The sequence below is a fragment of the Panthera tigris genome, chromosome C2 (genome assembly GCF_018350195.1).
Source record: "Panthera tigris isolate Pti1 chromosome C2, P.tigris_Pti1_mat1.1, whole genome shotgun sequence".
NCBI lineage: Eukaryota > Metazoa > Chordata > Mammalia > Carnivora > Felidae > Panthera > Panthera tigris.
Window position 1 is genome coordinate 112,174,949 of NC_056668.1, and position 25,283 is coordinate 112,200,231.

General features: G+C 40.0%; 1 protein-coding gene across 21 annotated transcripts in view; it reads right to left on the minus strand.

Moving 5' to 3' along the window:
• MED12L (mediator complex subunit 12L) overlaps positions 1-25,283 on the minus strand; it is a 333,827-nt gene that overhangs the window by 285,446 nt on the left and 23,098 nt on the right. For 13 of the 21 annotated variants that reach the window (XM_042956829.1, XM_042956814.1, XM_042956813.1 and 10 more), the window contains 5 exons: positions 16,266-16,370; positions 9,961-10,029; positions 9,166-9,357; positions 7,732-7,764; positions 4,084-4,243 (listed from right to left, as the gene is read on the minus strand). In XM_042956829.1, the coding sequence (XP_042812763.1) occupies positions 4,084-4,243; positions 7,732-7,764; positions 9,166-9,357; positions 9,961-10,029; positions 16,266-16,370 (559 nt within the window). Of the gene's footprint in view, positions 1-4,083; positions 4,244-7,731; positions 7,765-9,165; positions 9,358-9,960; positions 10,030-16,265; positions 16,371-23,025; positions 23,156-25,283 lie in introns of all 21 variants that reach the window. The other 8 variants (XM_042956819.1, XM_042956823.1, XM_042956828.1 and 5 more) reach the window with 5 other exon arrangements.

Consider the following 25,283-nt stretch of genomic DNA (forward strand, 5'->3'; position numbering starts at 1 on the left):
ACAGAATCCGAAGCAGGCTCCAGGCTCTGAGCCATCAGCCCAGAGCGTGACGCGGGGCTCGAACTCACGGACCGCGAGATCGTGACCTGAGCCGAAGTCAGCCGCTTAACAGACTGAGCCACCCGGGCGCCCCAACATTCGCATTTTAAAACACATACAAGAACACAGAAAAATGAATTAGGTATCTACACAGTTAAATTACCTATTGGGGGGCGCCTGGGTGGCTCAGCTGGTTAAGTGCCTGCCTTCAGCTCAGGTCATGACCTGATGGTTCATGGATTCAAGCCCTGCATCAGGCTCTGTGCTGACAGCTCAGAGCCTGGAGCCTGCTTCAGATTCTGCGTCTCCCTCTCTCTCTGTCCCTCCCCCTCCTCTGCTCACATACACTCTCTCTCTCTCTCAAAAATAAATAAACATTAATAAATAAATAAATAACCTATTAACTACAAAGGTTAAAACAGCAACCATGTAGTGAAGAAATCTGGGAGGCACCACCTTACCCAAAAGACCAAAGTCAGTGATCACCGCCAGCACTGGGACAATGTAGTATGATGTACTGAGAGGCTCACAGCATTGCTTCCATGGTATTCCTACCAAGAGTACATAATCTGAATCTAATCACAAGGAACTGGACAAATGAAAATCAAGGGACATTTTACAAGAGAGCTGGTCTATCCTCTCTAAAACTATCAAGAAAAAGAAAGGCTGAAGAACTGCTCTGGATTAAGAGAAAATGAAAAAGACATGAAATTAGAGGTAACATGGATTAGACTGGATCCAAGCTGAGAAGACTGTTGTCTGGACAGACTAAGGATTTTGCTGTAAGCAACCAGTCACTTGGTGGCAGATCTGGGATGAGCAAAGCCCAAAGCTCCTTCCGAGACACTAGACCTCAGAGTTTAGGGGTCAACTCCTGAAATGCATGCATTTTTTAAAATATTCTCATTTGTAGCTTTAAGCATTTTTTTAGGTCAAAGTTTTTATATATCCTACCACGAAAAATGTTATACTAGGCACTTGATCTTCATGGATTTGACATTTCACGTATAAACACACATGAATGATCATAAAAACACATCAACTGTAATACTTAATAGACAGAGTCAAAAACCAGAATCGTGTGTTATGTGGCTTACAAAAGAGAAAACAAAGCTAGCAAGTGAACCTAATCAACCATCTGTCATGGAAATAATAGAAATTTTAGCTCCAGGGAGGTGGGGGGGAGTAGAAAATAACTGCCCCCCCTCCAAAAAACCAACTGCTTACACTAATAAGGAAATTAATGGTTAAAGTAATGAATGCAAGAAGTCTCTGATGTTCTTAGCTACAAAAGGGAACTAAGCTTCCTTCCATTTGGTAGCAGAAATCATATGGTTGTGGCGATACATTCCTATCTGAGATCCCTAAAAACTCTAACTACACATTCTCTGCAAATGATGACGTTCTATCAGACTTTTATTTGTCCTAAAACTGTTTTATATTTCATTGGGCAGATGCATTCCTGCATGATTCCTTTATCCTTTCTATGAGTGTTAAAATCAGATTAAACTGATCAAGGAAACCACTGACAGAACCAGTTACAAAAAGCCATGAAAAGAATCTAAGGAAAGGAGGAATGGTCTCTCCATTATAGCTGGTGATGCTACAAGTTTCAAGGATTAGGAGTTGGAACAAATACACAAACACACACACACACACACACACACACACACACACACACACACACACGCTTTAGGCCTGATAATTCATTTATTTATCTTACTTACTGAGCACCTTCTGTATGCCAGGTACTCTTCTAGGAGATTCAGTACTGAACAAATGAGACAAAGTTTCTCGTGGAGAAACATTATAGCTGAACGAGTGGACATAAGAAATCAATAAATTAATTTAGGGGCACCTGGATGGCTCAGGTGGTTAAAGTGTCCAACTTTGGCTCAGGTCATGATCTCCTGGTTCAGGGTTTGGTGCCCTGCATCAGGCTCTGTGCTGACAGCCCAGAGCCTGGAGCCCGCTTCGGATTCTGTGTCTCCTCTCTCTGCCCCTCCGCCACTCGCACATTGTCTCTGTCTCTTTCTCTCTCTCTCTCAAAAATAAACATTAAAAAAAAATTTTAATACATAAATTAATTTAAAATGTAACATGAGGTGGTATTAACAGCTATGAAGAAAAATAAAGCAGGAGATGATGACAGAGTAACAGAGAAATGACCTTTTGACTGGAGCGATCTGAGAAGGCCTCTCTTAGGAAGTGCCATCTGAGCTAACATGTAGCACAGGGAGGAAACAGGCTACGCAGACATCATTAAGCATCTGACTTCAGCTCAGGTCATGATCTCACAGTTCGTGAGTGAGTTGGAATCCCACATTGGGTAACCTCGAGCCCCGCTTCAGGTAAAACACAAGACCCCGGTAAGCCCCAATTCTCTCTCTCTGCCTCTTGCTCAATTACGCACACATGCTCGCTCTCTCTCTCTCTCAAAAAAAAGTAGGAAAATATGAAGAAGGGAGAAAAGAAACTTAAACATTTATTGGTTCTACTTTGGCACCATTGGCAAATATTGTAATGAGAATGTATAGCTTTGGCAATTTCTAAAAGGGACATTTCTTTTGTTTCCCCCAAAAAAATAGTAAGTCAAAGATGAAAACGTTTAGAAGTATGGAGTTAAGACTGCTACCAAAACAACACTCAGAGATAATCACTGTTAACTCTGAGGATTGTTTCCTCCCATTCTTTTTCCCTTGAATATTTAAATACACGCACAATACAGTGTTGTTTTAAGTACAGCTGACTTGTGCTTCTTGGCTTTAGCACACCTGAACTCAAAGGTGGAAGCCATGGAATCTAGCCATGTTTTCTGTCTTGTTTTAACTTTTCATGCTTTTAGAGTGGGCTCCAGTGACTAGTTCACCAGGGCCCCGACCAGTCCCAACCACCTCACACCCTCATACACTTATTTAGGATCCTGCCTGCATCTGAGGACATTTGCACTTCCTGACCCTGCTCCTCAGAGCTTTGTAGCTGGGGTCTCCCTTTATAAAACACGCATGTTTCCATTTGATAAGGAATTATTTGTAAACCTGATCTTTATGTGGACATCTTTACATGTAATTTTCCGTGCACATTTCTAATGCAAAATCAAATCTTTTATTAAGCATGTTTAGCACCACCTCAGGAGTCACTGTCTAGTCATCAAGAATGAAAACTGACCAAACAGTTTACCTTTAGTTCTTTCAACAATACCTACCGTATTCGCGGGCCAGTGCATGTGGCGAGGGCGGGGGGCATGAGAGAGACAGAATTTTTAAAGATAATTTCAGATAGTGAGACATGCTGTGAATAAAACAAGAATAACTGAGAATGTAATCAGATGGAAGGGGAGAAAGGGGAACGCTATTTAGCTAGGTAGCCAGAGAAAACGTCCTGAGGAAATGGCACTAGAACCAAAGGCTCCAAGAAGAGGAGAGGTGGGAATACCAGAGGGAAGAGCAGCCCAAGTACAAACAAGAGGAAATGCGTTCACCCTGAGAAAGGAAGGGGGCGTGGCAGGTCAGGGGGGCAGAAGGAAGACCATGTGGCCAGAACATCGTAGAAAGAGGGAGCAAGGTATAGATGGCCTCGGTGGCCAGAGGAGAGAACCTGGATCTTGATCCTCACTGTAGTGAGAAACTATCACAAAATTCTAAGTAGGGACGTGATATGATGTGATTCAGGCTTGGTGATTAGTGTGGCGGAGACTGCAGCGTAAGGAGCAAAAGGAAAGGCGGGAGCCCAGTTCGGAGGCTGCCCCTGTATCCAGCCAAGGGATGACGGTGGCACAAACCAGCGTTCCAGTAGCTGTGCTGGAGAAAAGTGTCTAGATGCAGGACAGATTCTGGAGGTAACAGCGACATGATTTGCTGACGGAACCAGGATGCTTTCTGGGCCTGGGTGAACGAGGATCCACCTCTGTGCTGTGAGCGATTTTCAGCCTCCCCATGGACCTTCCTTCTCGGTACTCACCTCGCTGGGCCATGGACAGAGCATGGAGACAATTACTTGTAGAATCAAAGAGGAAATGTAAAATGTAGCATACCTCTCACTTACCCAAATTAGGATCAGTAGCCTGACGTTTCTTAATTTTAGCTTCAGAAATAGCAGAATAATAGGCACACGTCATCTTGATCAGCCACGTGGCTCGAACCATTGGCACTGAATATTTAGCTAAATATGCAAAAACATCTTCTTTTTTACTAAGGATTGGAACCTAAAAAGAAATAATATATTTATAAAACTCTCATATTTTCCTCATGAGACCAACCTAAAGAAAGGGAAAGCAAAACAAAGACACTAAATGCCTGCTACCTTTAACAAAGCATATTCTTGATGGCTTTTCAAACAGTACATTCTGCTTAAAAACCAAACCAAACAAAACAAAACAAAAAAGCCAATTTTCATTAAGAAAAAAGAATCAAAAGTCTGTTCAGCACATTGACAACAGTTTCATCAGTTGTGCTTTCTTATTTATTTAAAAAAAAAAAAAAAAAAAAACTTTACTTTCAGAGTCTCAGATGCAGGAAACTACTCATCATATCAACCAAATAGGGAAAATAATTTCCTGACAGTCCTCCAAGGAGTTTATCTCAAAATTGGAAGGTACGGATCAAATGAAAACCTGTCCCCATTCTACATTTCATCAAAGAACAATTTTTTTTATAAAGCTTTCTGGTTGTATCATTTCACAATAACTATTTCCAGAAAGCTTCTAAAGTGCCTTTAGCCCAAAATTTAAAGTAGAGGCGAAAATGATGGATCAGTGAATCTCCCTAATGAACACTGAACTAGAAATAGCTGGGTAATTAATTCACCGGCTGAAAGCAGGCACTGGAGGCAGTTTATTATTTCCTCCAGACCACGAAGGTATACTACTTAGCAAATTACTATCCCAATGTACCACCTGCATGTTTGAGAAGTTAACCCACTCTTCTAGAATTCCTCCTACACGTTCTCGGAACAGCCCAGTCATCTATATATAATCTATTCAACTTATGAATATAGAGTACAACAGTGAACAGAGAACACTGTACTCCATTATGGGCCCCCCAGCCAGTATAGTTAAACTCATCACTCCCGGGCTCTTCATTTATGAATGTGACACCAATCTAACCCTGACTACCTCACAGCGTGGTTAGAAGGGTAAAGTAAAAAAAGGGGCATCTGGGTGGCTCAGTCAGTTTAAGTCTGACTCTTAACATCAGCTCAGGTCATAATCTCACAGTTTGTCAGTGCAAGCCCCGAGTTGGGCTCTGTGCTGACAGTGCAGAGCCTACTTGGCATTCTCTCTCTCCCTCTCTCTCTCTCTCTGCCCCTCCCTCATTCACTCAATATGCACGCTCTCTCTCTCAAAATAAATAAACGACTTTTTTTTTTTTTTTTTTTTTTTAAAGAAGGGTAAAGGGGCGCCTGAGTGGCTCAGTCAGTTAAGCAACTGACTTCGGCTCATGTCAGGATCTCATGGTTCTTGAGTTCGAGCCCCGTGTTGGGCTCTGTGTAAACAGCTCCGAGCCTAGAGCCTGCTTTAGATTCTGTGTTTCCCTCTTTCTGTGCCCCTCCCCCACTCACACTCTGTCTCTGTCTCTAAAAAAAAGAAAACAAAAGAAGGGTAAGGTAGAAGAATGACATGTATCAAAACTGGAATGGTTTTTATTTTGTTGCCAGTTCCAAAGGTTTCTCCATGCCAGCCAAAGTATTTTCAAGCCATGGACCTGACCCTCTCCTAAGAGGGCCTTGGACACTACAACCACAGATATCAAGAGCCCTGGTTTCTATGCCCCAAAGTCTCGCTTGATTGTATGTTGGAAACCAAGACTTCAAACCAGCTGATTCTGACAGCATGGCATTTTTCTCTTAGTCAAATCCTCCTTTAGACAGTGGATATTTTCTATCACTCATATGTTACAAATTTGAGTGTTCACACACTTGATACAAAGTGTGAGCCTAGGATTAAAAGGGAAGTATTTTTTTGTACACAGCCCTTTAAAACAAGCTGTTACACCTGGTTCTTACCAAAGAAACACCTGGTTGGACACTGAGATGCAGCTGCCCATATACTGTATGTGATGGGCAATTTAACAGACTTTTGATCATGGACAGTTCCAGCCCTGGGTGCTGACTTTAAACATAACCCCCATGCCAGAGGCAGCTACACTGCGCAAACATACCTAAAAGGAAGATGAAAGTCTTATAAGCCAAAGCTGGAAGGCTTCCTTCTCTGCAGACCACAGTGACATGCTTTAACATGAAAATTTCCTGAAAATTTCATTTATAAGACATGTTGTTCATGGAGCACAAGACTATGGGTTTACAGACTACTGTTTAAGCCAAGGACAAGAAAAGCACAGGCTTATACACTCCACGCAAGACCTGAGCTGCTGCCTTTCATTGGAACATATAGTCTGAGAGAGTTAAATTTTAGTAGCCAAGGCCAAGTTGCCTCTCAGTCAGATGTACCAAAAAATTACAAGATCAAGGTCTAAAAATTAGGCAAATGCAAAAAAGTGAATGTACCATCCCCAAAGAAACATTACTAATAGCATCTTTTACAGATGCCTAAAGGATTTCCTTTGAATAACTGACAGAAGGAAAATAAAAATTTGAACACGTTAAATGTTCAGATGAAATAGCAAACAAAGCTAAGTCACAGGTCTTCAACATGAACAAGCCAGGGCATACCTCCAGTTCAGTGCCCCTACTGGCAGAACCCTGTAAGAAATGGTTAGCTCAAATAAAAGGAATTAAAATTCAGAAGAATGTATGTGAAGGTTATTTAATTAAGGAAGAAGACACATATTGATGGCTTTGTCAAATTCATAGTTTGGGCCAACTCAGGAAGGAAATTATGTTTACAGCGATTGACTTCCTCACAGGCATGGATTCCATTTTCAGCAAAGAAACCATCTGACTACAACTTGTAGCTGAACCTAGGCAAATACTGGGCAGCTGTTTCATTTCTAAATCAAGCTAGAGCTGCATCTAAGTACTAACAGAAAACTAAGACACCTAGCATGTGATGGTTTTTCATCCACGGAAAGGCTGTACCACTGTGTATTGCCTTTCCCCTTAGATAAAGGTCACTGTCAACACCCTCTGTTCACTAAGCAGAGGTGGAGGCAAATGGAAATTACATAGACCACAGTAATCAATGTCACCTGAAGTGAAGAAGCCATACCTAGTGAACTGTTTAAGAGCCAGAAGGATATCCCTAGAGGCCATAGGTCTCTTTTTCCAAATCTAACTATGACCATGGTGGAGTTAAAAGTCCCTTTATAGGCCATTTTTTTACCTCTCTGTGGCTGAATACATGGGAGATCTGTGGAGTTGTACCATAACAGAAAACTAGGTTCAGAAACTTGATTGATCCCATATAGGAAACTATTTTGAACTCGAGAACACAGCTGGAAGAGGACCCAAGATCTTAGCAGGAAAATTAAGGTCTTCTGCATTAAATCATCTCAGAAATAAATACCAGAAATTAAAGAAGTATTTGAACTTTCTACTATGAAGAACATGTAAAGAATGAAATCTTTCACCCGGTTCTGAAAGAGCTTTTGCCTTTTTAAGAGGATGAAATGCTCAGGAAGGGAGGAATAGGGAGGGGCTCCTCAAATGCCCAAGAAATGAATACTTGAAGGCATAGTTAATGGTTTTATAAAGACAACAAGTTTATCTTCACAAAGAATTAATGTCAGGGCTTACCTGAGGAACACCTGACTTGGCCAGAGGCAGCTCCTAATAAAGAGAGAAGAACACTGGCTAATACACTGCACTGTAATTCATCTCCCTCCTCAAAGATGAGAAACCACTACCTACACCCCTCAAGCAAGGGCATCAATTCCTCACCATTATTTGCTTTCAGGAAATGTCCAAAAAAAGGGATTCTAAAAACGTATTTAAAAAGGAAAACCTAAAAAGAAAGATATCAGGCTGGCTACATGGAAATTGAAGGTACGACCCAACACGGAGGGTATGAACTATTGGTAGAAAGCCATCACAAAGGCTGTCCTTTGACTTAGGGGGCCTTCAGATCCAATTTACAGGTCATAGAGTACCCACATGGTAAATGTTCACTACTGGACAAGAAATGCTACACGGTTCAGCCGGTGATGAGACAGGCATAACCTGAGTAGCAAGGGGCGATTATGTGGACTGCTGTGCTTTTCAAGGATTTCAGTTGCTCTGAATCACGAAAATACGTGAAAGGCAACACAACACTACGGAGGCACGAGGGCAAAAGAAAGCCAATGGTAGCGATAGGCACTATTTTCAAAGAGTTGCTTTAGAAAATAAGCAAGCAAATACAAAAAGCAGCTCTTCTCTAAACCAGGCCTGCGCCACACCAGGTAATGAAAACTCACTATCAAGGACAGAAAATAGACACCCCTAAGACTAAAGGGTTTCAGGCAAGTTGAGGAAGACACATGGGTTACTTGGAAGGTGTGCCAGAAGCCAGAGATCAAGACTAAGAGGTAGGGTAGAGCTCTCCTCTAAATTTCAAGACATTTGATAGGATTTGGACATTTGATAGGATTTGATAGGATGAGATTGTTGAATCTGTATTATTTCCCGCTTGAGGAAAAATGATCAAAGGCAAAGATTTTAAAAGAACCCTCGCTTTCCACATCCAGTCCCCCAAAAAGGTAGAAGCTATAAATAAACCTGTCCATTCTGCTCTAAAATTTTTTCAAAGAAGTTTTTCAAGCACGCACAGAATCACTACTGTACTTATTAGGAAGGAGACAGCTTAAAGAATTTGGATTGGTACTTTTCAAGACAAGGAAATAACATCAAAGCAAGAATTTCTGTGTAACAGATTTCGGACATCCTGGCCTAAGAAAATAGAAAAAAAAAAATACTGGAAATTAATGAACTCTTATGGTCTGTTCTCGATTTTAAAAACTTGTCTACCTAAAGTCCACATAAATTGCTTCCTGTGTGGAACATTTAGGTCAAGACGTCCTAGGCACCAGGTGCCATCACAACAAAGGGGCAAAGAGCATATGTGCAGCACCTGCCAGTGAGGCTTTGGGTTTTGGAAGGAACAGGGGGAAACAAGTATGTACTTGAACGTTAGCTCGAACATCGTGATTTCTAGAAGACCACAATTAAAGTAACATTAGAAATACTTAATACCTTTTTTGCCAAAATAGCAAGTGGTTTATTTCCTGCTAAGTCAGAGAACCAACTATGAATTGCACTCTGGGATCGAGCAGTAACCAGCCAGTAATTATCTTTAGCATTAACTTGTGGTTTCTTCTTTCCGGTGTCCTGGAAAGTGTTAAGCTTTAGTTTCTCAGCTAATATGCTGCTGAAATAAGCTGCAATCTGTGGAAACGAGAAAAAAAGAAAAAGTTTGATGACAATAAACAAGTATGTTAGTAATGTATATTCGTATTTTATTTTTGTTTTACGAGAGTATCTTCAAACAGCCGTCAGAAAATAAAATGGCAATTTAAAATGTGATTTCCTTATACTAACATGATGCAAAAACTCCCACAGCACCTTTGTTCCACTATTAACAAGTGGTTCAAGGAAAAAAGAAGAGCCTTTGAGAATCTCTGATAAGATGAAATTAATTACATCCTGAATAAATTTCAAGACAATGGGTTCTGCTTTAATCTTCAGCTGTACTTCTTTTTCATACTACACACAAATTTGGAAGAGAACATTTTTCCTGAGAGGTGTTGCAGACAAAAGCAGAAAGCCTGGTAATCACACAGTAATCATTCTTTTTCTTGTTTCATCTTAATAGCATATATTTTTGGAAAGGAAACTCTGTATTTACACTCAGTGCTTTCTAAAAACGAGACGAGAAAAATTTGTTTAAGTGGAAAATTACAAAAGGTTCGATTAAATTAAGTATTCAACATTTTTGACTGGGCCGCCAATTTCAGGAGTACAAGTATTTCAAGAGAAAGCTACTGTTACCTGCTCTGAATGGAATAAAGTAGCAAAGGGAGCTTCTGTGAACGACTGTGGCATTTCGTAGTAACCGAACTAAAAGAGGACATAAGAAGAAAGGCACAAGAAGGAAAGGGATGAATACCTAAAAATCAAGTGAATCCACCTAAGACTTGTCGGAATTTCCAAGAATCATATTTCATTCCCTGGGAGTTCTTTAATAAGATACAAGCACAATTTCTAGTAAACATCTCTAGTAAGGTTAGCAGACAGTGGTAACCATGATTACAATAAAATACCTACCCTGCTGAAACAAAATAAGAGTCACAGCCTTGGTTAAGGCTCATGAGTCAATAATTAGTCTATAGGCTGGAACACAGTTGTAAAAATTAGTAAAGTTTATCTACACTTTTTCTTTTTAAAAATTTTTTATTTTTGAGATGGAATGAAATCTGGCCATTTGCAGCAACATGGATGGAACTAGAGGGTGTTATGCTAAGTGAAATAAGCCAGGCAGAGAAAGACACTCATATGTGGATCTCGAGAAACTTTACAGAAGACCACGAGGGAGGGGAAGGGCAAAAAGAAAAATTACAGAGAGGGAGGGAGGCAAACCATAAGAGACTCTTAAGGACTAACAAACTAAGGGGAAAGGGGGTGATGGGCACAGAGGAGGGATGTGCCCTGGGTGTTGTTGGGAATGAGCACTGGGTGTTGTATGGAAACCAATGTGACAATAAATTATATTTTTTAAAAAAATAATAAAAGGATATATATTATGCTCCTAAAAAATAAAATAATTTTTTTTATTTTTATTTTTTTAGAGAAACAGTGTGAGAGCAGGGGAGAGGGGTAAAGGGAGGGATGGAAGGAGGAAGGGCGGGGGAGATGGTGGTAGAGAGAGAATCTTAAGTAAGCTCCACACTCGGGGCTAGATCCCACAACCATGAGATCATAACCTAAGCCAACATAGAATCTGACACTTAACCACTGTGCCACCCAGACACCCAGCTGGTATGCTTTTTCTTAATGTGAATTGCCATTCCTTGATCTTTGTGATTTATGGACAATAAAAAAACGTCTATTTTGGTGTCTTGATATAATATGGTAATAAAAACTTAGAAGAATTGGAAAAAAAATTTGAGCTTTCCTTTTTTTTAACAAAAAACTTCATGGTATGTTTTAAGTAAATGTTTGCAGAATGTTGCAACAGAAAATATATTAAAAGTGAAAATGTAGCAATTATAGTTGTCTAGATACAAGCAACCAATAGCAACAAATTGTTTAATTTTAAATTTCTCAATCAATATCTAGTCTTCACACCAAGAACTTAAAATACCTACTTACACAGATTGTTTCATATTTAAAAAGTCTCTTACTTGCAATTATGTATGAGTATTTAATCATAATAAACAAATGTATAAAAATGTTTTTAAAAACTAGTCAGCAATCTGTTTTATAACTATGTATTTAATAACAATGGAACAGGTGACTATATGTCTTATGTCTACATCTTAAACCCTGTGAACTGCATATTGTAAACTAAGTTAAAATTCCCTAAAAAGAGAACAAAAAAGAAAATCAAAATGAACGTGCACTTAATTTTATATTCACATTATTCCAAACCTAAAAAACCAAATAGCCTCATTCCCAAGTCCCAATGCCTACCTCCAAGTAAACACTTTGCTTAGTTTCATAGGTCTTTCCGGTGTTGCTTCAGGTGAATACACATGAACCAACACAAGTATGTTATTTTTTCTTTTTTATGTATGTACCTCTTTATGTGCTTTAGTACACGTCTAAGTCTTCCACATGTATCTATATATGGAGAATTTCTCATTTATTTTTGTAAATAATGCACTGTGTGGGGTACCACATTTTATTGAATCAAGCCCCGTTAATGGACACTTGGAGTGTTTTTTCCAAACTCTATTACAGATCACATTAAAATGAACAATCTTTCCTATTTGTCATTTTACACATGTACAGCCACAGATTTCAGATAAATTTCCAGAATTCAGATTGTATGATTCTGAAATTTTAATCAGCATTGTTAAATTGCCCTCCATAAGCTTTATACCAATTTGCACTCCATCAGACAAGGTAGGAGAGATAAAGTTTAATTTAAAACTTGTTTCCATCCACCCAAAGCTATTTTGAAAGTAATTCATTTCATAAGAAAATGGAAAAAAGTTTAGGGACTACAGTATAGTTCACGTATTCCATATTTATAAGATCAAATTCCCTTCAGAAGGTTTGAATCCTTGAGTAAATCTCACAGGAAGGGTTGACAGCAGCAGAAGTTGTAATGGATGTTATTTCCATTTATTCAGTTATTTAAATTGACATAAAACTTGATACAACAGAATAGTTTGGCAGTTCGTATCAAGAGACACACAGCAGTCATACTTTCTGTTACAGACCGAATTGTGTTACCCCAAAATTCAGATGTGGAAGCCCTAATCCCCAGTATGATTGATTGCATTTGGAGACAGGGCCTTTAAAAGCGGTTAAGGTCAAATGAAGTCTTAATGGTGGGGCCAAATCCAGTGGACTGGCTTCCTTGTAAGAAAAAAACACCAGAAATACATGCACACAGAGAAAAGCCCATGTGAGGACACAGTGAGAGGCCAGCCTTGCACAAGCCAAGGAGAGAGGCCTCACAAGAACCCAGACCTACTGACACCCTGATCTTGACTACCAGACCCCTCAACTGTGAGAAAATAAATATTCTCAGAAAATCACATTTCTGTTGTTTAAGCCACCGGTTTGTGGTACTTTGTTATGATGGCCCTAAGAGACTAATACACCTTCTACCCAAGTGACATGCTTCTGGGAATTTACCCTAAAGAACAAAAGCTACATGTTCAAATATGACTACAACCTCTTCATAAATAACCTTAAGAAATTGGCAACAGGCTGGGGCGCCTGGGTGGCGCAGTCGGGTAAGCATCTGTCTCTTGATCTCGGCTCAGGTCATGATCTCACTGTTTGTGAGTTCGAGCCCCTCATAGGGCTCTCCTCTGATGGCACAGAGCCTGCTTGGGATTCTGTCTCTCCTTCTCTCTGCCCCTTTCTGCTTGTGCGCTCCCTCTAAATAAATGAATAAATAATCTGTTTAAAAAAAGAAAAAAAAGAAATTGGCAACAGGCTAATTGCTGTATACTAGCAGTTTCAGGTCATTCTAGAACATAAACGATGGCATGTTCGTTATCTGTCCATCAATAATTATTAATATGAATACTTCCAGCCTCAAGAAAAAATATATACCAAATGATGTTACTTTTTTAAAAAACATAAGGAAGACAAAAAAATTCTGGAGGTGGATGGTGATGACAGTTATACCACAATGTGACTTAATGCCAAAGAACTGTACATCTTAAAATGTTAAAATGGCAAGTTTTGTTTATTTTACCACAATTTTTAAAAAACGCCAATTACAGTATACACATAATTGTAGCTGTGATGTTAAAAGTGTATGAAGATTGGAAAAAGACAAAACTAAAAACACTGTGTTCAGTTGATGGCACGATCATCTGTAGAAAATGCCTGTTCTCTTTCACACTGTTTAAATATTTCAGTTGATTAGCAAACTGTCAATTACATGTGCATGTGTGTACATGTGCAAACAAAGAGATCTTAAATGAATACACAAACCTCTAACAATGGTTATTTCTGGGTAAGGAGAAGAAAATATATTCTTTTCATTTTTATGTATGATGCTTTCAATTTAATATTTCAGTATTCAGAAAATAAAAACAACTCAAAAAGGATGAAAAAAAGCAAATTTTAAAAGAATACAAACAGAAACAAATAATTCCACCCATATACGTAATTGTTAACATAACCACACAGAAAAAAAATTTTAATTCAAAAAATTTTGGGAGCACCTGGATGGCTCAGTCGGTTGAGTGCCCGACTTCAGCTCAGGTCATGATCTCACAGTTCACGAGTTCAAGACCCATATCGGGCTCTGTACTGAGAGCTCAGAGCCTGGAGCCTGGTTCAGATTCTGTGTCTCCCTCTCTCTCTGCCCCTCCCCTGCTCACACTCTCTCTCTCTCTCAAAAACAAATAAAAACATTTTTTAAAAATTTAAAAATTAAAAAAAAGAGGGGCGCCTGGGTGGCTCAGTCGGTTAAGCGTCCAACTTTGGGTCAGGTCATGATCTCGCGGTTCGTGAGTTCAAGCCCTGCGTCAGGCTCTGTGCTGACAGCTCAGAGCCTGGAGCCTGTTTCAGATTCTGTGTCTTCCTCTCTCTCTGACCCTCCCCCGCTCATGCTCTGTCTCTAAAATAAATAAACGTTAAAAAATAAATAAAAATTAAAATTAAAAAAAAGAAAAATTTTATGACAACAATGACTCTATACCCTTAATGAAAATTAATCTAAGGACAAAAAGTATTACAGGAAAATTATAAATTTTACATAGTAACTTTGTTGTTGGAATAACATTGGTATAGTCTATTCTAGAACTTTTTTATGTGTATTTTAAGACAGAGTAAATAAATACATTGAATTTACTGAAAGCCAGGGTTCTCACTTTGGGAGAAGAGAGAGAGAAAGATGGAACATAAAACAGGAAAAACCCTGTGATATTGCATAAGAACTGGTGGATGGATGCAAGGAAGGAAAGAAAAAGGAGAGAAGAGAAGAAACAAATCTATGTGTTGTTTCCCATCTCTGTCCACTGAAATGACCTACACGTTATGATACTCTAGTAGCAATCAGCATGCCAAGCATCCAGATCTGGGCTGGGGCACAGAAAGAACATGAACCTAAAATACATTATTATATCAAAAGTGAGGAAACGCTCAAAGAATGATGGAGGTGTCAAAAGCACCCAAGAAACAGGTTAAAGGTGCTCTCCCCCGACAAAGTAAGAGACAATTTAAACACCAAAATGAGAAAAGATGACACATCAAATATTAAAGAGTCCAAGGTTCAAAGTGACACTAAAATATGGGGGGGTCAGTGCACCTGGCTGGCTCAGTGGGTGGGAAATGCAACTCTTGATCTTTGTGAGTTACAGCCCCATGTTGGGTGTGGAGATTACTTTAAAAAAAAAGAAAAGAAAAGAAAAAAAGAAAGAAAAATGCAAGTGTTTGGGGCTCCGGGCTGGCTCAGTCGGTAGTGCAGGCTCACTCTTAACCTCACGTTGGTGAGTTGAAGCCCCACGTTGGGTGTGGAACCTACTTAAAAAAATAAAATAAAACAATAAAAAATAAGGGGCAGGGTGCCTGGGTGGCTCAGTCGGTTGAGTGTCCGACTTCAGCTCGGGTCGTGATCTCACGGCTCGTGATCTCACGGCTCGTGATCTCACGGCTCATGAATTCGAGCCCCCACAGCTCTGTCAGCACAGAGTCTGCCTCGGATCCTCTGTCCCCTTCTCTGTCTCCCTCAAAAATAAACAAACATTAGAATAATAGTAATAATAAATAAAAATAAATTCTAAAATGAGATGTCCATTTACACAAGAATGGCAATAAATGTATGAGAAAAGACAATTGGAAAACCTGCATTTTGCAACTGCCAGCAAAATGAATCCTTCAGCAAGCATCATGAACTGATGATAAAATCATACGATGAAATTTTATTGAAGAACAGCATATTCACTTGGTCTCAAACTATCACCCGAAAGAGTCTACAACAAGGAAAAGATAACTACTTTTACAATATAAAGAGAAGACACCACCTTTGGTGCTCAAACTCAGTATAACCAGTAATGGGCAAACAGGCATTGTATGGCTTCTGATATACAATATAGTCTTCTTACCAAAAATATTTAACATGAAACTTATCCTGAAAAACAATCAGATAAATCTAGAATATAGGACTAGAATATAAGACAAATGTATCTTTTTTTAATGTTTTATTTATTTTTGAGAGAGTGCAAGTGGGGGAGGGGCCGAGAGAGGGGGCAGAGGGTCTGAAGTGGGCTCTGTGCTGAGACCAGCAAGCCCAATGCAGGGCTCAAACTCATAAAGTGAGATCGTGACCTGAGCTGAAGTCAGATGCTCAACCCACTGAGCCACCCAGGTGCCCCTGGACGGCACTCTTCTAAAATGGCAACTCTGAAAGCCCCCAAAAAACCACCACCATGAGAAAAGGTGGAGAGCAATCCTGTACCAGGTTACAACAGACTGAAAGGACAGGACAACCAAATGCGATGCACGATTCCTGACTGGGTCCTACGGCAGGACAGTATGCAAGATATCCTGGGGAATCCTGAATATGGATTGTGGTTTAAATAACACTAATTAATCAACATTAACTATCAAGAGTGTCACACACACTTTTTCAGAAGGTTTAGGAAATAGACAATTTGCATTACCTTTGATGGGTTAATTACAATATTTCTGGCTGAGCCATGTTCATCTCCAGTAAAGGCTGGCTGATTGTTGAAGCCTTGTTTCACATTCACAGCAGTAAGTTCATCCTGGTCAAGAAAAAGTATCAATTAATCAGAAGGACATAAAAACTCCAACTTAACCCGATACACTGCAGCCTAATGACCGACTACACTATACTCTGGAAAAGAGAACTGTTGAACACACATCAAAGAGAGAACAGAAATTCAAAGTTTAAAACCAGTACACAAACATACAGAGAATGATGAAGTAAATGTGGCAAAATATTAACAACTGTTAACTTTAGGTAGAGGGTACATGGGTGTTCATGACACTCTTCTCTTAATTATTCTGTAAGTTTAAAATGTTTTAACTAACAAGTTAGGAAAAGAAAAAAATGAGCAAAAACCCTCCCCACATGCAGAAACATAAAATCCCAGAATCTGTATACTGGAATTGTTTCTAGAGACCCTATAGTTGGGCTCTCCCTTCCCTGCCAGCCCCTATACACATCTCTATTTTATGTTCAAGAAAAATGGCTCACTCCACTTACCTAAGACCCCATAGCAAGTTAAAGACAGAAATGAAGGGTTCATAGGCACAAGCTTTATAATAAACACAACACCATGACCAGCAACATGTGAAGAAGTTTAGGGCTTGCAAAATTCTTCCGTACATGTTGGCTCACTTGATGATATTTACCAATTCTAAGGTAAACGGTAAGGAGGGATCTTCATGCCCATTTATAAACAAGAAGAATGAGGCTCCCTAAGCTAGCAAAGTAACTGGACAGAGCCAGCACTGAAATGCTGTCTCCTCAACCCAAGGCTAGGAAGAGAAATCTCCACGACTCCATGCCACCAAAGTACTAATGCCATATGAAAATGTGGTCTAAAAATATGTAGCTACAACTCATACTCTCCTTAAAAACATCTCCTACTGGATATAGGAAAAATATTCTTCCCAAGGTCACATCAGAAATAGCCCAAGGCTTTAAAAAAAAAAAAAGAGAGAGAGAGAGAAGGAGGAGAAGAATACAACCACCACCTTATCCAGCCCAAATCATTGAGCTATGGAACTAAATCAGAGTTCCTAAAATACAGACTTGAAAGAGTAAAGGGGAAAAGTTGAGTAAATGAAGCTACCTTCTCTTCCCCTCACTCTAAACGAAGAAAAGTTCTTAGTTAATTGTTAGGGTAATGCTAGCCATAGCACAAAAATGAGAACATATACTTAACATATACTCCGTAATTGCTGCAAGTAGAAAATGAAAAAAAAAAAAAACAACAACTGATCAAAGTCACTGCTGTGATGAAGCAGAAAGCCTTAGGACAAAATAGTTTATGACATATAAGCACCTGAAAGGTCAGCCTGGCTGAGAGCCGAGGTCCCCTGGAGACATGCCATGGAACTTTACTTAATTGTGTATATACTCTACCTAACATCTTGGCAAGCCACTGTTTTGGCAGGCTTTCAAAAGACCCCACTACAGGAAGTTTAGCTCTATGATAATCAAGTCTCCTCCAAGCACGAAGGTCACTGAAATCGTGACCTGCACAGAAAATGAGTTGCATACACCTATCAACACTGAGTCTCAAACTGCTCCCACTTTTTCAAACTAATTATTTGAAAATCTAGGGCAAAACTACATAATGCATATTATAAGTCAGAAAGGCGTCAGTCAACTTAAAGCAAGTGCGCTAACAAAATTTCTATAGTCTCAGAGTCTAAGAAAGAAGGGGGACAAATGGGATCAGAAAGGAAATGGGATGAGAAAAATGAATTTTTATCTTTGATTTACCATCAGAGTATTACAAGAAACATTAATTGAGTAACAGCATATGTTTTTACTAGAAACACATCTGGCTTAATCAAGAAGAAATGTGTGAGGCTTTCAGGACCAGTTAGTTCCATTTAAGGCTGCTTCGCATTCTATTCTAAAGGTACACAGACTCAGCTGCTCACCGTACTTGACTGCTAACTGCTAGCCTGGAGAGATAGGTTCTGCAAACATACGCATGCGTGCACACGTACACACACTCCTCAGAAGAAAAAGAACATGGAACCGTGGTTACTTGTTGGTCAACCACATCAGATTTTCCTCACACTAAGATCCACACAGGTACTGCTGGAAGCCTTGAGTTCTGAGAACATTTTATCTTGTATTCTAAGTGGCACAAAAACACATCCAGAACCTTCATCACTACCAATGCCCTCTCCGAGTCAGGGCCCCCATTAATCTCATGCTTGGACATACCAATGGCTCCTAACTGGTCTCCTTGCTTCTACGACTGCCCCCTGGAAGCCTTTTTCAACACAGCAGCCACAGGGAGCTTTTTAAAACTTCAGGAAGACTATGTTACTCCTGCCCAAAAGCTGCATTAACTCCCCAAGTCTGGGTATAAGCAAAGACCCTATGATGTCCCACAAGTCCCTAATGCTATTCCCTTTCTGACCTCATTCCTCACGACACTTGCCTTAGCTGACTCGAGTCCAACCACACTGGTCTTCTTGCAGCTCTTCAAGCAGGCCTGCTGGATGGCCTCTAGCCTCAGGGCCACTGTGCTGTCTGTTCCCTCAGCCTGCATGGCTTTCCCTGGTATCCACATGGTCAACTCTATAACCACCTATGGCTTTGCTCAAATTTTTATATTCTCAACAAGGAATCGGATGACCCTATTTAAAATTGGAACTGCTCACCCTGTCCTCTTCATCCCCAGCATTCCTAATAGGCCAACAATCCATAGCACTCACCACTTAAAATGTCCTGTAATTTACTTACAGTGTGTACTGTCTGTCTCCCCCACCACCAGGAAGGTCCCTGAGACCAAGGGTCTTTATTTTGTTCACAGAGGCATGTCAAGCACATAGAGCAGTGCCTGGCACAGAGAGCATACATAGGAATTCAATAAATATTTGTTAAAACAGTAAGTACGTGAGGGGCACCTGGCTGACTCAGCCAGTATACTGACTTTTTATCTCAGGGTCATTAGTTCAAGCCCCATGCTGGGGCATGGAGCCTATTTCAAAGAAGAAAAAGAAAAGGAAAGGGGCCTCTGGGTGGCTCAGCTGGTTGAGCGACTTCTGAACTCCACTCAGATCATGATCTCGTGGGTTTGTGGGCTCGAGCCCTGCATCAGGCTCCTCATGCTGACAGCGGGGATCTGCGCGGAATTCTTTCTCTCTTCTTCTCTCTCTGCCCCTCCTGCATGTGCTCCCTCTCTCTCAAAATAAACAAACTTTAAAAAAGGAATCAATTCTGAGGGTACATGTCTCTTAAAAAAAGAAAGAATAAATGAATGACAACCTGATTTGAACAATTAACGAGTATATTCTGAATCACTATTCTTTCACTTTGGGGCCCATAATTCTATTTGTATTTATGATAGATCTACCTTATCACCCAGAGCAGTGGCTCTCACCCATCAAACTCAATGTACCATCCCGAAAAAGAATTATTTTATAACACCTTTTTCTGAATCTGAAACGAAATTCATAAACAATAACTATCCGGTACCAGTATATATATTTTTTAACAAATCAATATAATGCCCTCATTCTAAAAAGAATTTTTAAGTAAGTTATGATAACATAGGTATTTGAATATGCACAGGTATACAACACAAGACCTTCACTACTCAAAGCAAGGTCCACTGGCCAGAAGCCAGCAGCAGTGCCATCAGCTAAGGCTTGTTAGAAATGCAAAATCTCGGGGTGCCTGGGTGGCTCAGTCGGTTAAGCATCCAACTCTTGGTTTAGGCTCAGGTCTTGATCTCAGTTTGTGGGTTCGAGCCCCACATCAGGCTCCACTCCGACAGCTCTGACAGCTTGGAGCCCAATTGGGCCTCCCTCTCTCTCTCCCTGCCCCTCTCTGTTTGCAGACGTACACTCTCTCTCAAAATACACAAAAAAATAAAAATAAATAAATAAATAAACATGAAATCTCTATCACAATGCAAATGCAAATCCCCCATCACAATCTGTATTGCAACAAATTCCCAGGTAATTCATGGGCACCTTAAACTTTGAGAAATGAGGCCCTAGGAGTCATGAATAAATTGTTGTATTTGTTCCTATACCTAGAATCCCTACAATGCAGTAAATACAAATGCAGACATCTTCTATTGTCATTTCAAATGGTCAGGAACAGCATGATACAACTTTTCAGAAAAAGTGAAAACTCTTGGTAAAGTTTCAAACTAATAAAACAGAATTCCCAAATTTATTAAAATGCAATGTTATATTCCTCAGAAACTCAGGGTATATTAAATGTATATTAAAATCATGCAAAAAAAATACTTTGAGATCATATGTAAACAGAGTCCCACCTGGAATAGAGAGGGGGGAAAAAACAAGATTTAGATGGTCCAGTAGCACATCTGACAGCCCAGTGGGATGCAACTCTCCCTTAAGCCTCACTGTCCACATTAAGGATATCTAGCACACCTGGCCCTGCCCACTAAATGGTCATAGCTCTCCAACGGTAGCAACAACCAACACTGCCCCCACCGGGTTCCACAACCCTTCCATTGGGGACCAAAGACAGAGAAGAGCTGACTTTACCCTTTAGAGGCCTGCTTCCGAAAAGAGGACTTGGAGGCTCTAGGTTTAGGAAACACTGAGCTTCACATTGTCAAGGGTCAGTAAGACCCAGCCCCTGCTGCGACATCACAAGGGGCTGTCCTCTTCCAGCTCTCTATGCACCTTCCTAGCGCTGGGAGATGTGGCTACAGGTGGAGATGATGCCATGGGAGGAAGGCTAAATGGAAATACATACAAGAGAGCAGTAGGTGAGAGCCCAGAGTCTGCGATCGCACTGCCCAAATTTGAACCTCCAGCTCCTGTAAGAGTGGCTCTAAGCAACCTTGCAACTGTTCCTGTCCCTCAGTTTCCTCAACTGTAAGAGAGAGATAATAATAGTTTCCACTCTTATCTCCACATCCCAGTTGAAGGCAATAAAGCAGAGAGGTTAACTAGCCCAAGATCATACAGTGGTAAACAACTCCAAAGAATCCATGGTTTCTGACCACCATACTATATGAAATGGTCAGCAATTAGTATTACTGCTGTTTTTGTCCTATTTCTGGTTCAGGAAAGTGGTAACCTAAAGCTCCAGGAAGCACTCACGTGTACAAAATGTCTATTTAGGAAGCTAAAAAGACCTGGCCTTAAGAGGTGGTTCTGAAATATCTGCGTACATCAGAATACCACGGGTTTTAACACAGTTTCCTGGGCCCCATCCCCAGAATTTCCAATTCAGTAGGCCTGGGGTGGGGCCTGAAAATCTGAATTTCTAACAACATATGAATGAAGTATGCAAATCCAGGGACCACACATAAAGAGAACCACTGACATAAAGATTTGGAGTTTGTGGCTTCTAGAAAACCAGGGCTCCCATGCCCAGCATCAGTGCTGCAGTCACCATCAGGAGGAGAAAACTATACATCCAAAAAAGGCTGGTCCGAATTCTCTACCACATCTCCCTTGCCCTACTACAAAGGTGCAAATACAAAGCAATACACACACACACACACACACACACGTATATGTATAGGTATATGTGTATGTATATAAAGAAACTAGTGCATAAAGCTTTCTCGTTCACTCTTCCGCTTCTCATAGACCCAAAACAAATAAAAACACCAAGGCCACCGTATACTCAATTACATCAGGATGCAAACGGCCACAACAGAAGCTGTGTTTAAGGTTTACTGACAGAAAACTTTAGGTCCCCTAAGGGAAAGGGAGTAAAAGCCCAAAGCATCACAACCAAAATATGCACGCTGGTAGTTTATTTCCTAAAGTTTCTGAAAAGCGTGAAAGTCAATGGCAAGAATTTAAACAATGAGTTAAAAGTCAATTTCAAATTCTAGAGTGTTTATTATTGTTTAGCCAGTATTTCTCAAACTCTGCTCATGCACCAACACACCTCTTTCAAAGAAAAAATATTCTCTCTGACCTGAGAATGTCTGCAGACCCCAAATGGGGAAAATGGGTTAGGACACGGATACTTAATGGCATTAGGCAGCAAGAAGAGACACAGAACAAGAAGTAATGTGTGTTACATGAACTCAAACAACAAACTTCTATGACGCTTTGCTCTGAAGGCCTTTGCCAAATCTAATCAGAAAAAAGTAGAAGGGAGAGAGTCCAGATTTTGGAAAGCATGCCTCTACAATCCCCATGCCAGAAGCTGTATACACAAATAGCTTCCTCTTGCACTAGCCTTGAACCTCTTCAAAGATTTTTCTAAATAAGAAGGTAACCACCAAAATTCTAACAATGGTTCTTACTGAGATTTAAACTTCTTCTGCCACACCTCGTCAATGATTTATAATAGAAGCATCAGCTGCTACTTTGCCTATGTGCAAGGTGAGACAACTAAAACCCCAAAACCTTAGGGGCACACCCAACCATTAATCAGGGTCTCATTCTTACACCTACATTCTGGGCACTGGATCAGCAGAGCTCTTTTCCAGTAAAAGGACTCCTTATTAAAAGGTTGAAAAATTTCACATTGTACAACACGGGGAATAAAAGAAAAAAAAAAGTACTTGTAGTTAACCATTGGGGAGAGGGGGACAACTATGCATTCAGAGAGTTTTTTAAATGTATTTATTTATTTATTATCAACAGCATCAAGGGCAAAATATTGCATATGCAGACCAATGTTTATATGTGAGACCTCATATTTACTCAGCCAAGAGATGATGCTGGCTGAGAATATAAATTCACAGTCCTCACCTGGTGGCCTAGGGTAGCACTGCATCAGACCAAGGTACATATGAATTCAACAGGCTCAACACAGAACCGGTCCAAACGTAGCCTCAACATGGAAAAAGGCAGACTCTCAACCTCTTGTCCTGGGTTTCTACTAAAATAATAAGCCTTAAAGCAATTTCAGGGAGACAGGCACCCAGAAACAAACAGAAACAAAATCCTAGAAATTGTCCCACATTCATATGGAAGACCAGGATTCACTCTGTACCTTTGCATTCTATACTGACACACAAACCAGATCTTCAAGGCCTTGGGTGAACTCTAAACACACCCATAAATTTCACACATTTACCTTGAACTTCATAGAATAATCTTATTTTTTGTATCACTTTCAGAGAATCTTTTAATTTCAATAAAATGCTTCATTGGGAAAGTGAAAATATTTTGATACTAGTTTGTAAACTGGTTAAGCTCTTTCTCAAGAAAAAACAATAAAGGTCAATTTTCAATGATCATTTCAAAGGCAGAAAATAAATGCAAACAAACACATACACAGATGCACACATACACACAAGCACACACATACTTAACCTCCTCCAGACTTCTCCTCCAACCCACAGAACATGTGCACACATGCCCTGTTTAGTCATCTACTCGTGTTGAACACACTAACTCAATGACTGTTCAATGAACTGGGCAGAAATGTCCACCCGGAATAATACCACAGAAGTAGAAAAAAGTCCCTCTACGCGCTAGTCAGGCAGACTGTGTTGGCTATGATCTTACCCAAACAAACAAAATCTTAAAACACATCTTTCTAACTATTTTTCCTAGCCTTGTACAACTCTCCTGAAAAAAGCATTCTCTCAGACCCCTGAGGATGTCTGGGCACCCCATTTTGAGAAACAAGGCTGTTATAATATCCAGCATGGGTGTACTTAATGGTCTTGGGGTAACACCTAGAGTTAGCAGGTATAAATGGCCCAAAAGAAAAGGGATTGATCTTCTTATCCTCATGCCTCATTCCTAACTGATTCTACTCAGAATTCTCTCAAAACATGTCTCACATTCACTCCTTCCTTTAAAATACTACAGTTTCCTCTCTAAACTGTGGCTGCTATCACAGTGGGTCCTGGCCACTGCTTCTCACGTATTTCCCTTCCTGTCTAGACTTTTACCTGAATCCATCCTGCCCACTGGCCTCCTGATGAACCTTCCCGAAACAAGTTTTCTTATCTGCCCTCCACTATGCAAAAGCCTCCAAAGGCTCTCTACTTTTTTTTTCTTCTGTTCCCCAGAAGGGGCTAAAGAATAAAAGCATGTAACACGAGATTCTACAAACCCACAGTAGCATCCATGGGGCTTCTCTCCACTGAACTCGGGCCCCAAATCAAAACACAATTACCTTACACAGGCATTAAATGCCATAAACAATCAAGTTCCACTTCTCAGTCCCACTTCCATCCTGAGCATCAAAATCACAGGGATTTGAGTTTGAATGCAGAGCCCTTACCTGTGATTGGGAACGAGGTAAGCGACCTCTCTATACCTTAGTTGCTTTGTTTGAAATGCGGCAAGAATAACTCACAGGGTTGAGGTTATATAAGATAAAACGTACAAAGAGTTTAGCACAGTGCCTGGCCCATATTAAGTGCTCTATAAATGGTGGCTACTGTTAGAAAAACTTACAGCTATATTTTATTTTTATATTTTAAGTCATTTAATCTACTTGACTATTATATTCCTTCCCACATACGTCATCTTTTCAGCCTCTAAGCCTTACATAATGCCATTCCCATCCCCTGGAGTACATTATCATGAAATCTTCTGCCTTCTTCAAACCACAACTCAGGGCTCCCCTTCACTCAATCAACAAATAAATTAGTATACAGCACTTAAGTACTGGGGGTCCCAAAGTGAGCAAATTACAAGTGATAAATGCCCCAAGGAGAAGCATTACCTGCTCAGGACACACATTATAGCAGCTTCACAGTCTGAGAAGTCAGGCAAGAATTCCCTGAAGTGGCCTTTGAGCTGAGTTCTCCTGAGAAGTAGGAGTTAACTAAGAGGAAGACTTTATAATGGTGAGGTTGACATTTTGCATAAAGTGATACAATATTAGCTCTAAGACTGAAAAGTTAGGGATGTATATTGTACTTCCTAAAGAAATCACATGCACACACCAAAAAAACAAAAACAAAAACAAAAACAACACAGTGTAAGGTGGTATAACTAAAATATCAATAGGTAAATTAGAAGAAACTGTTTAATAACCCAAAAGA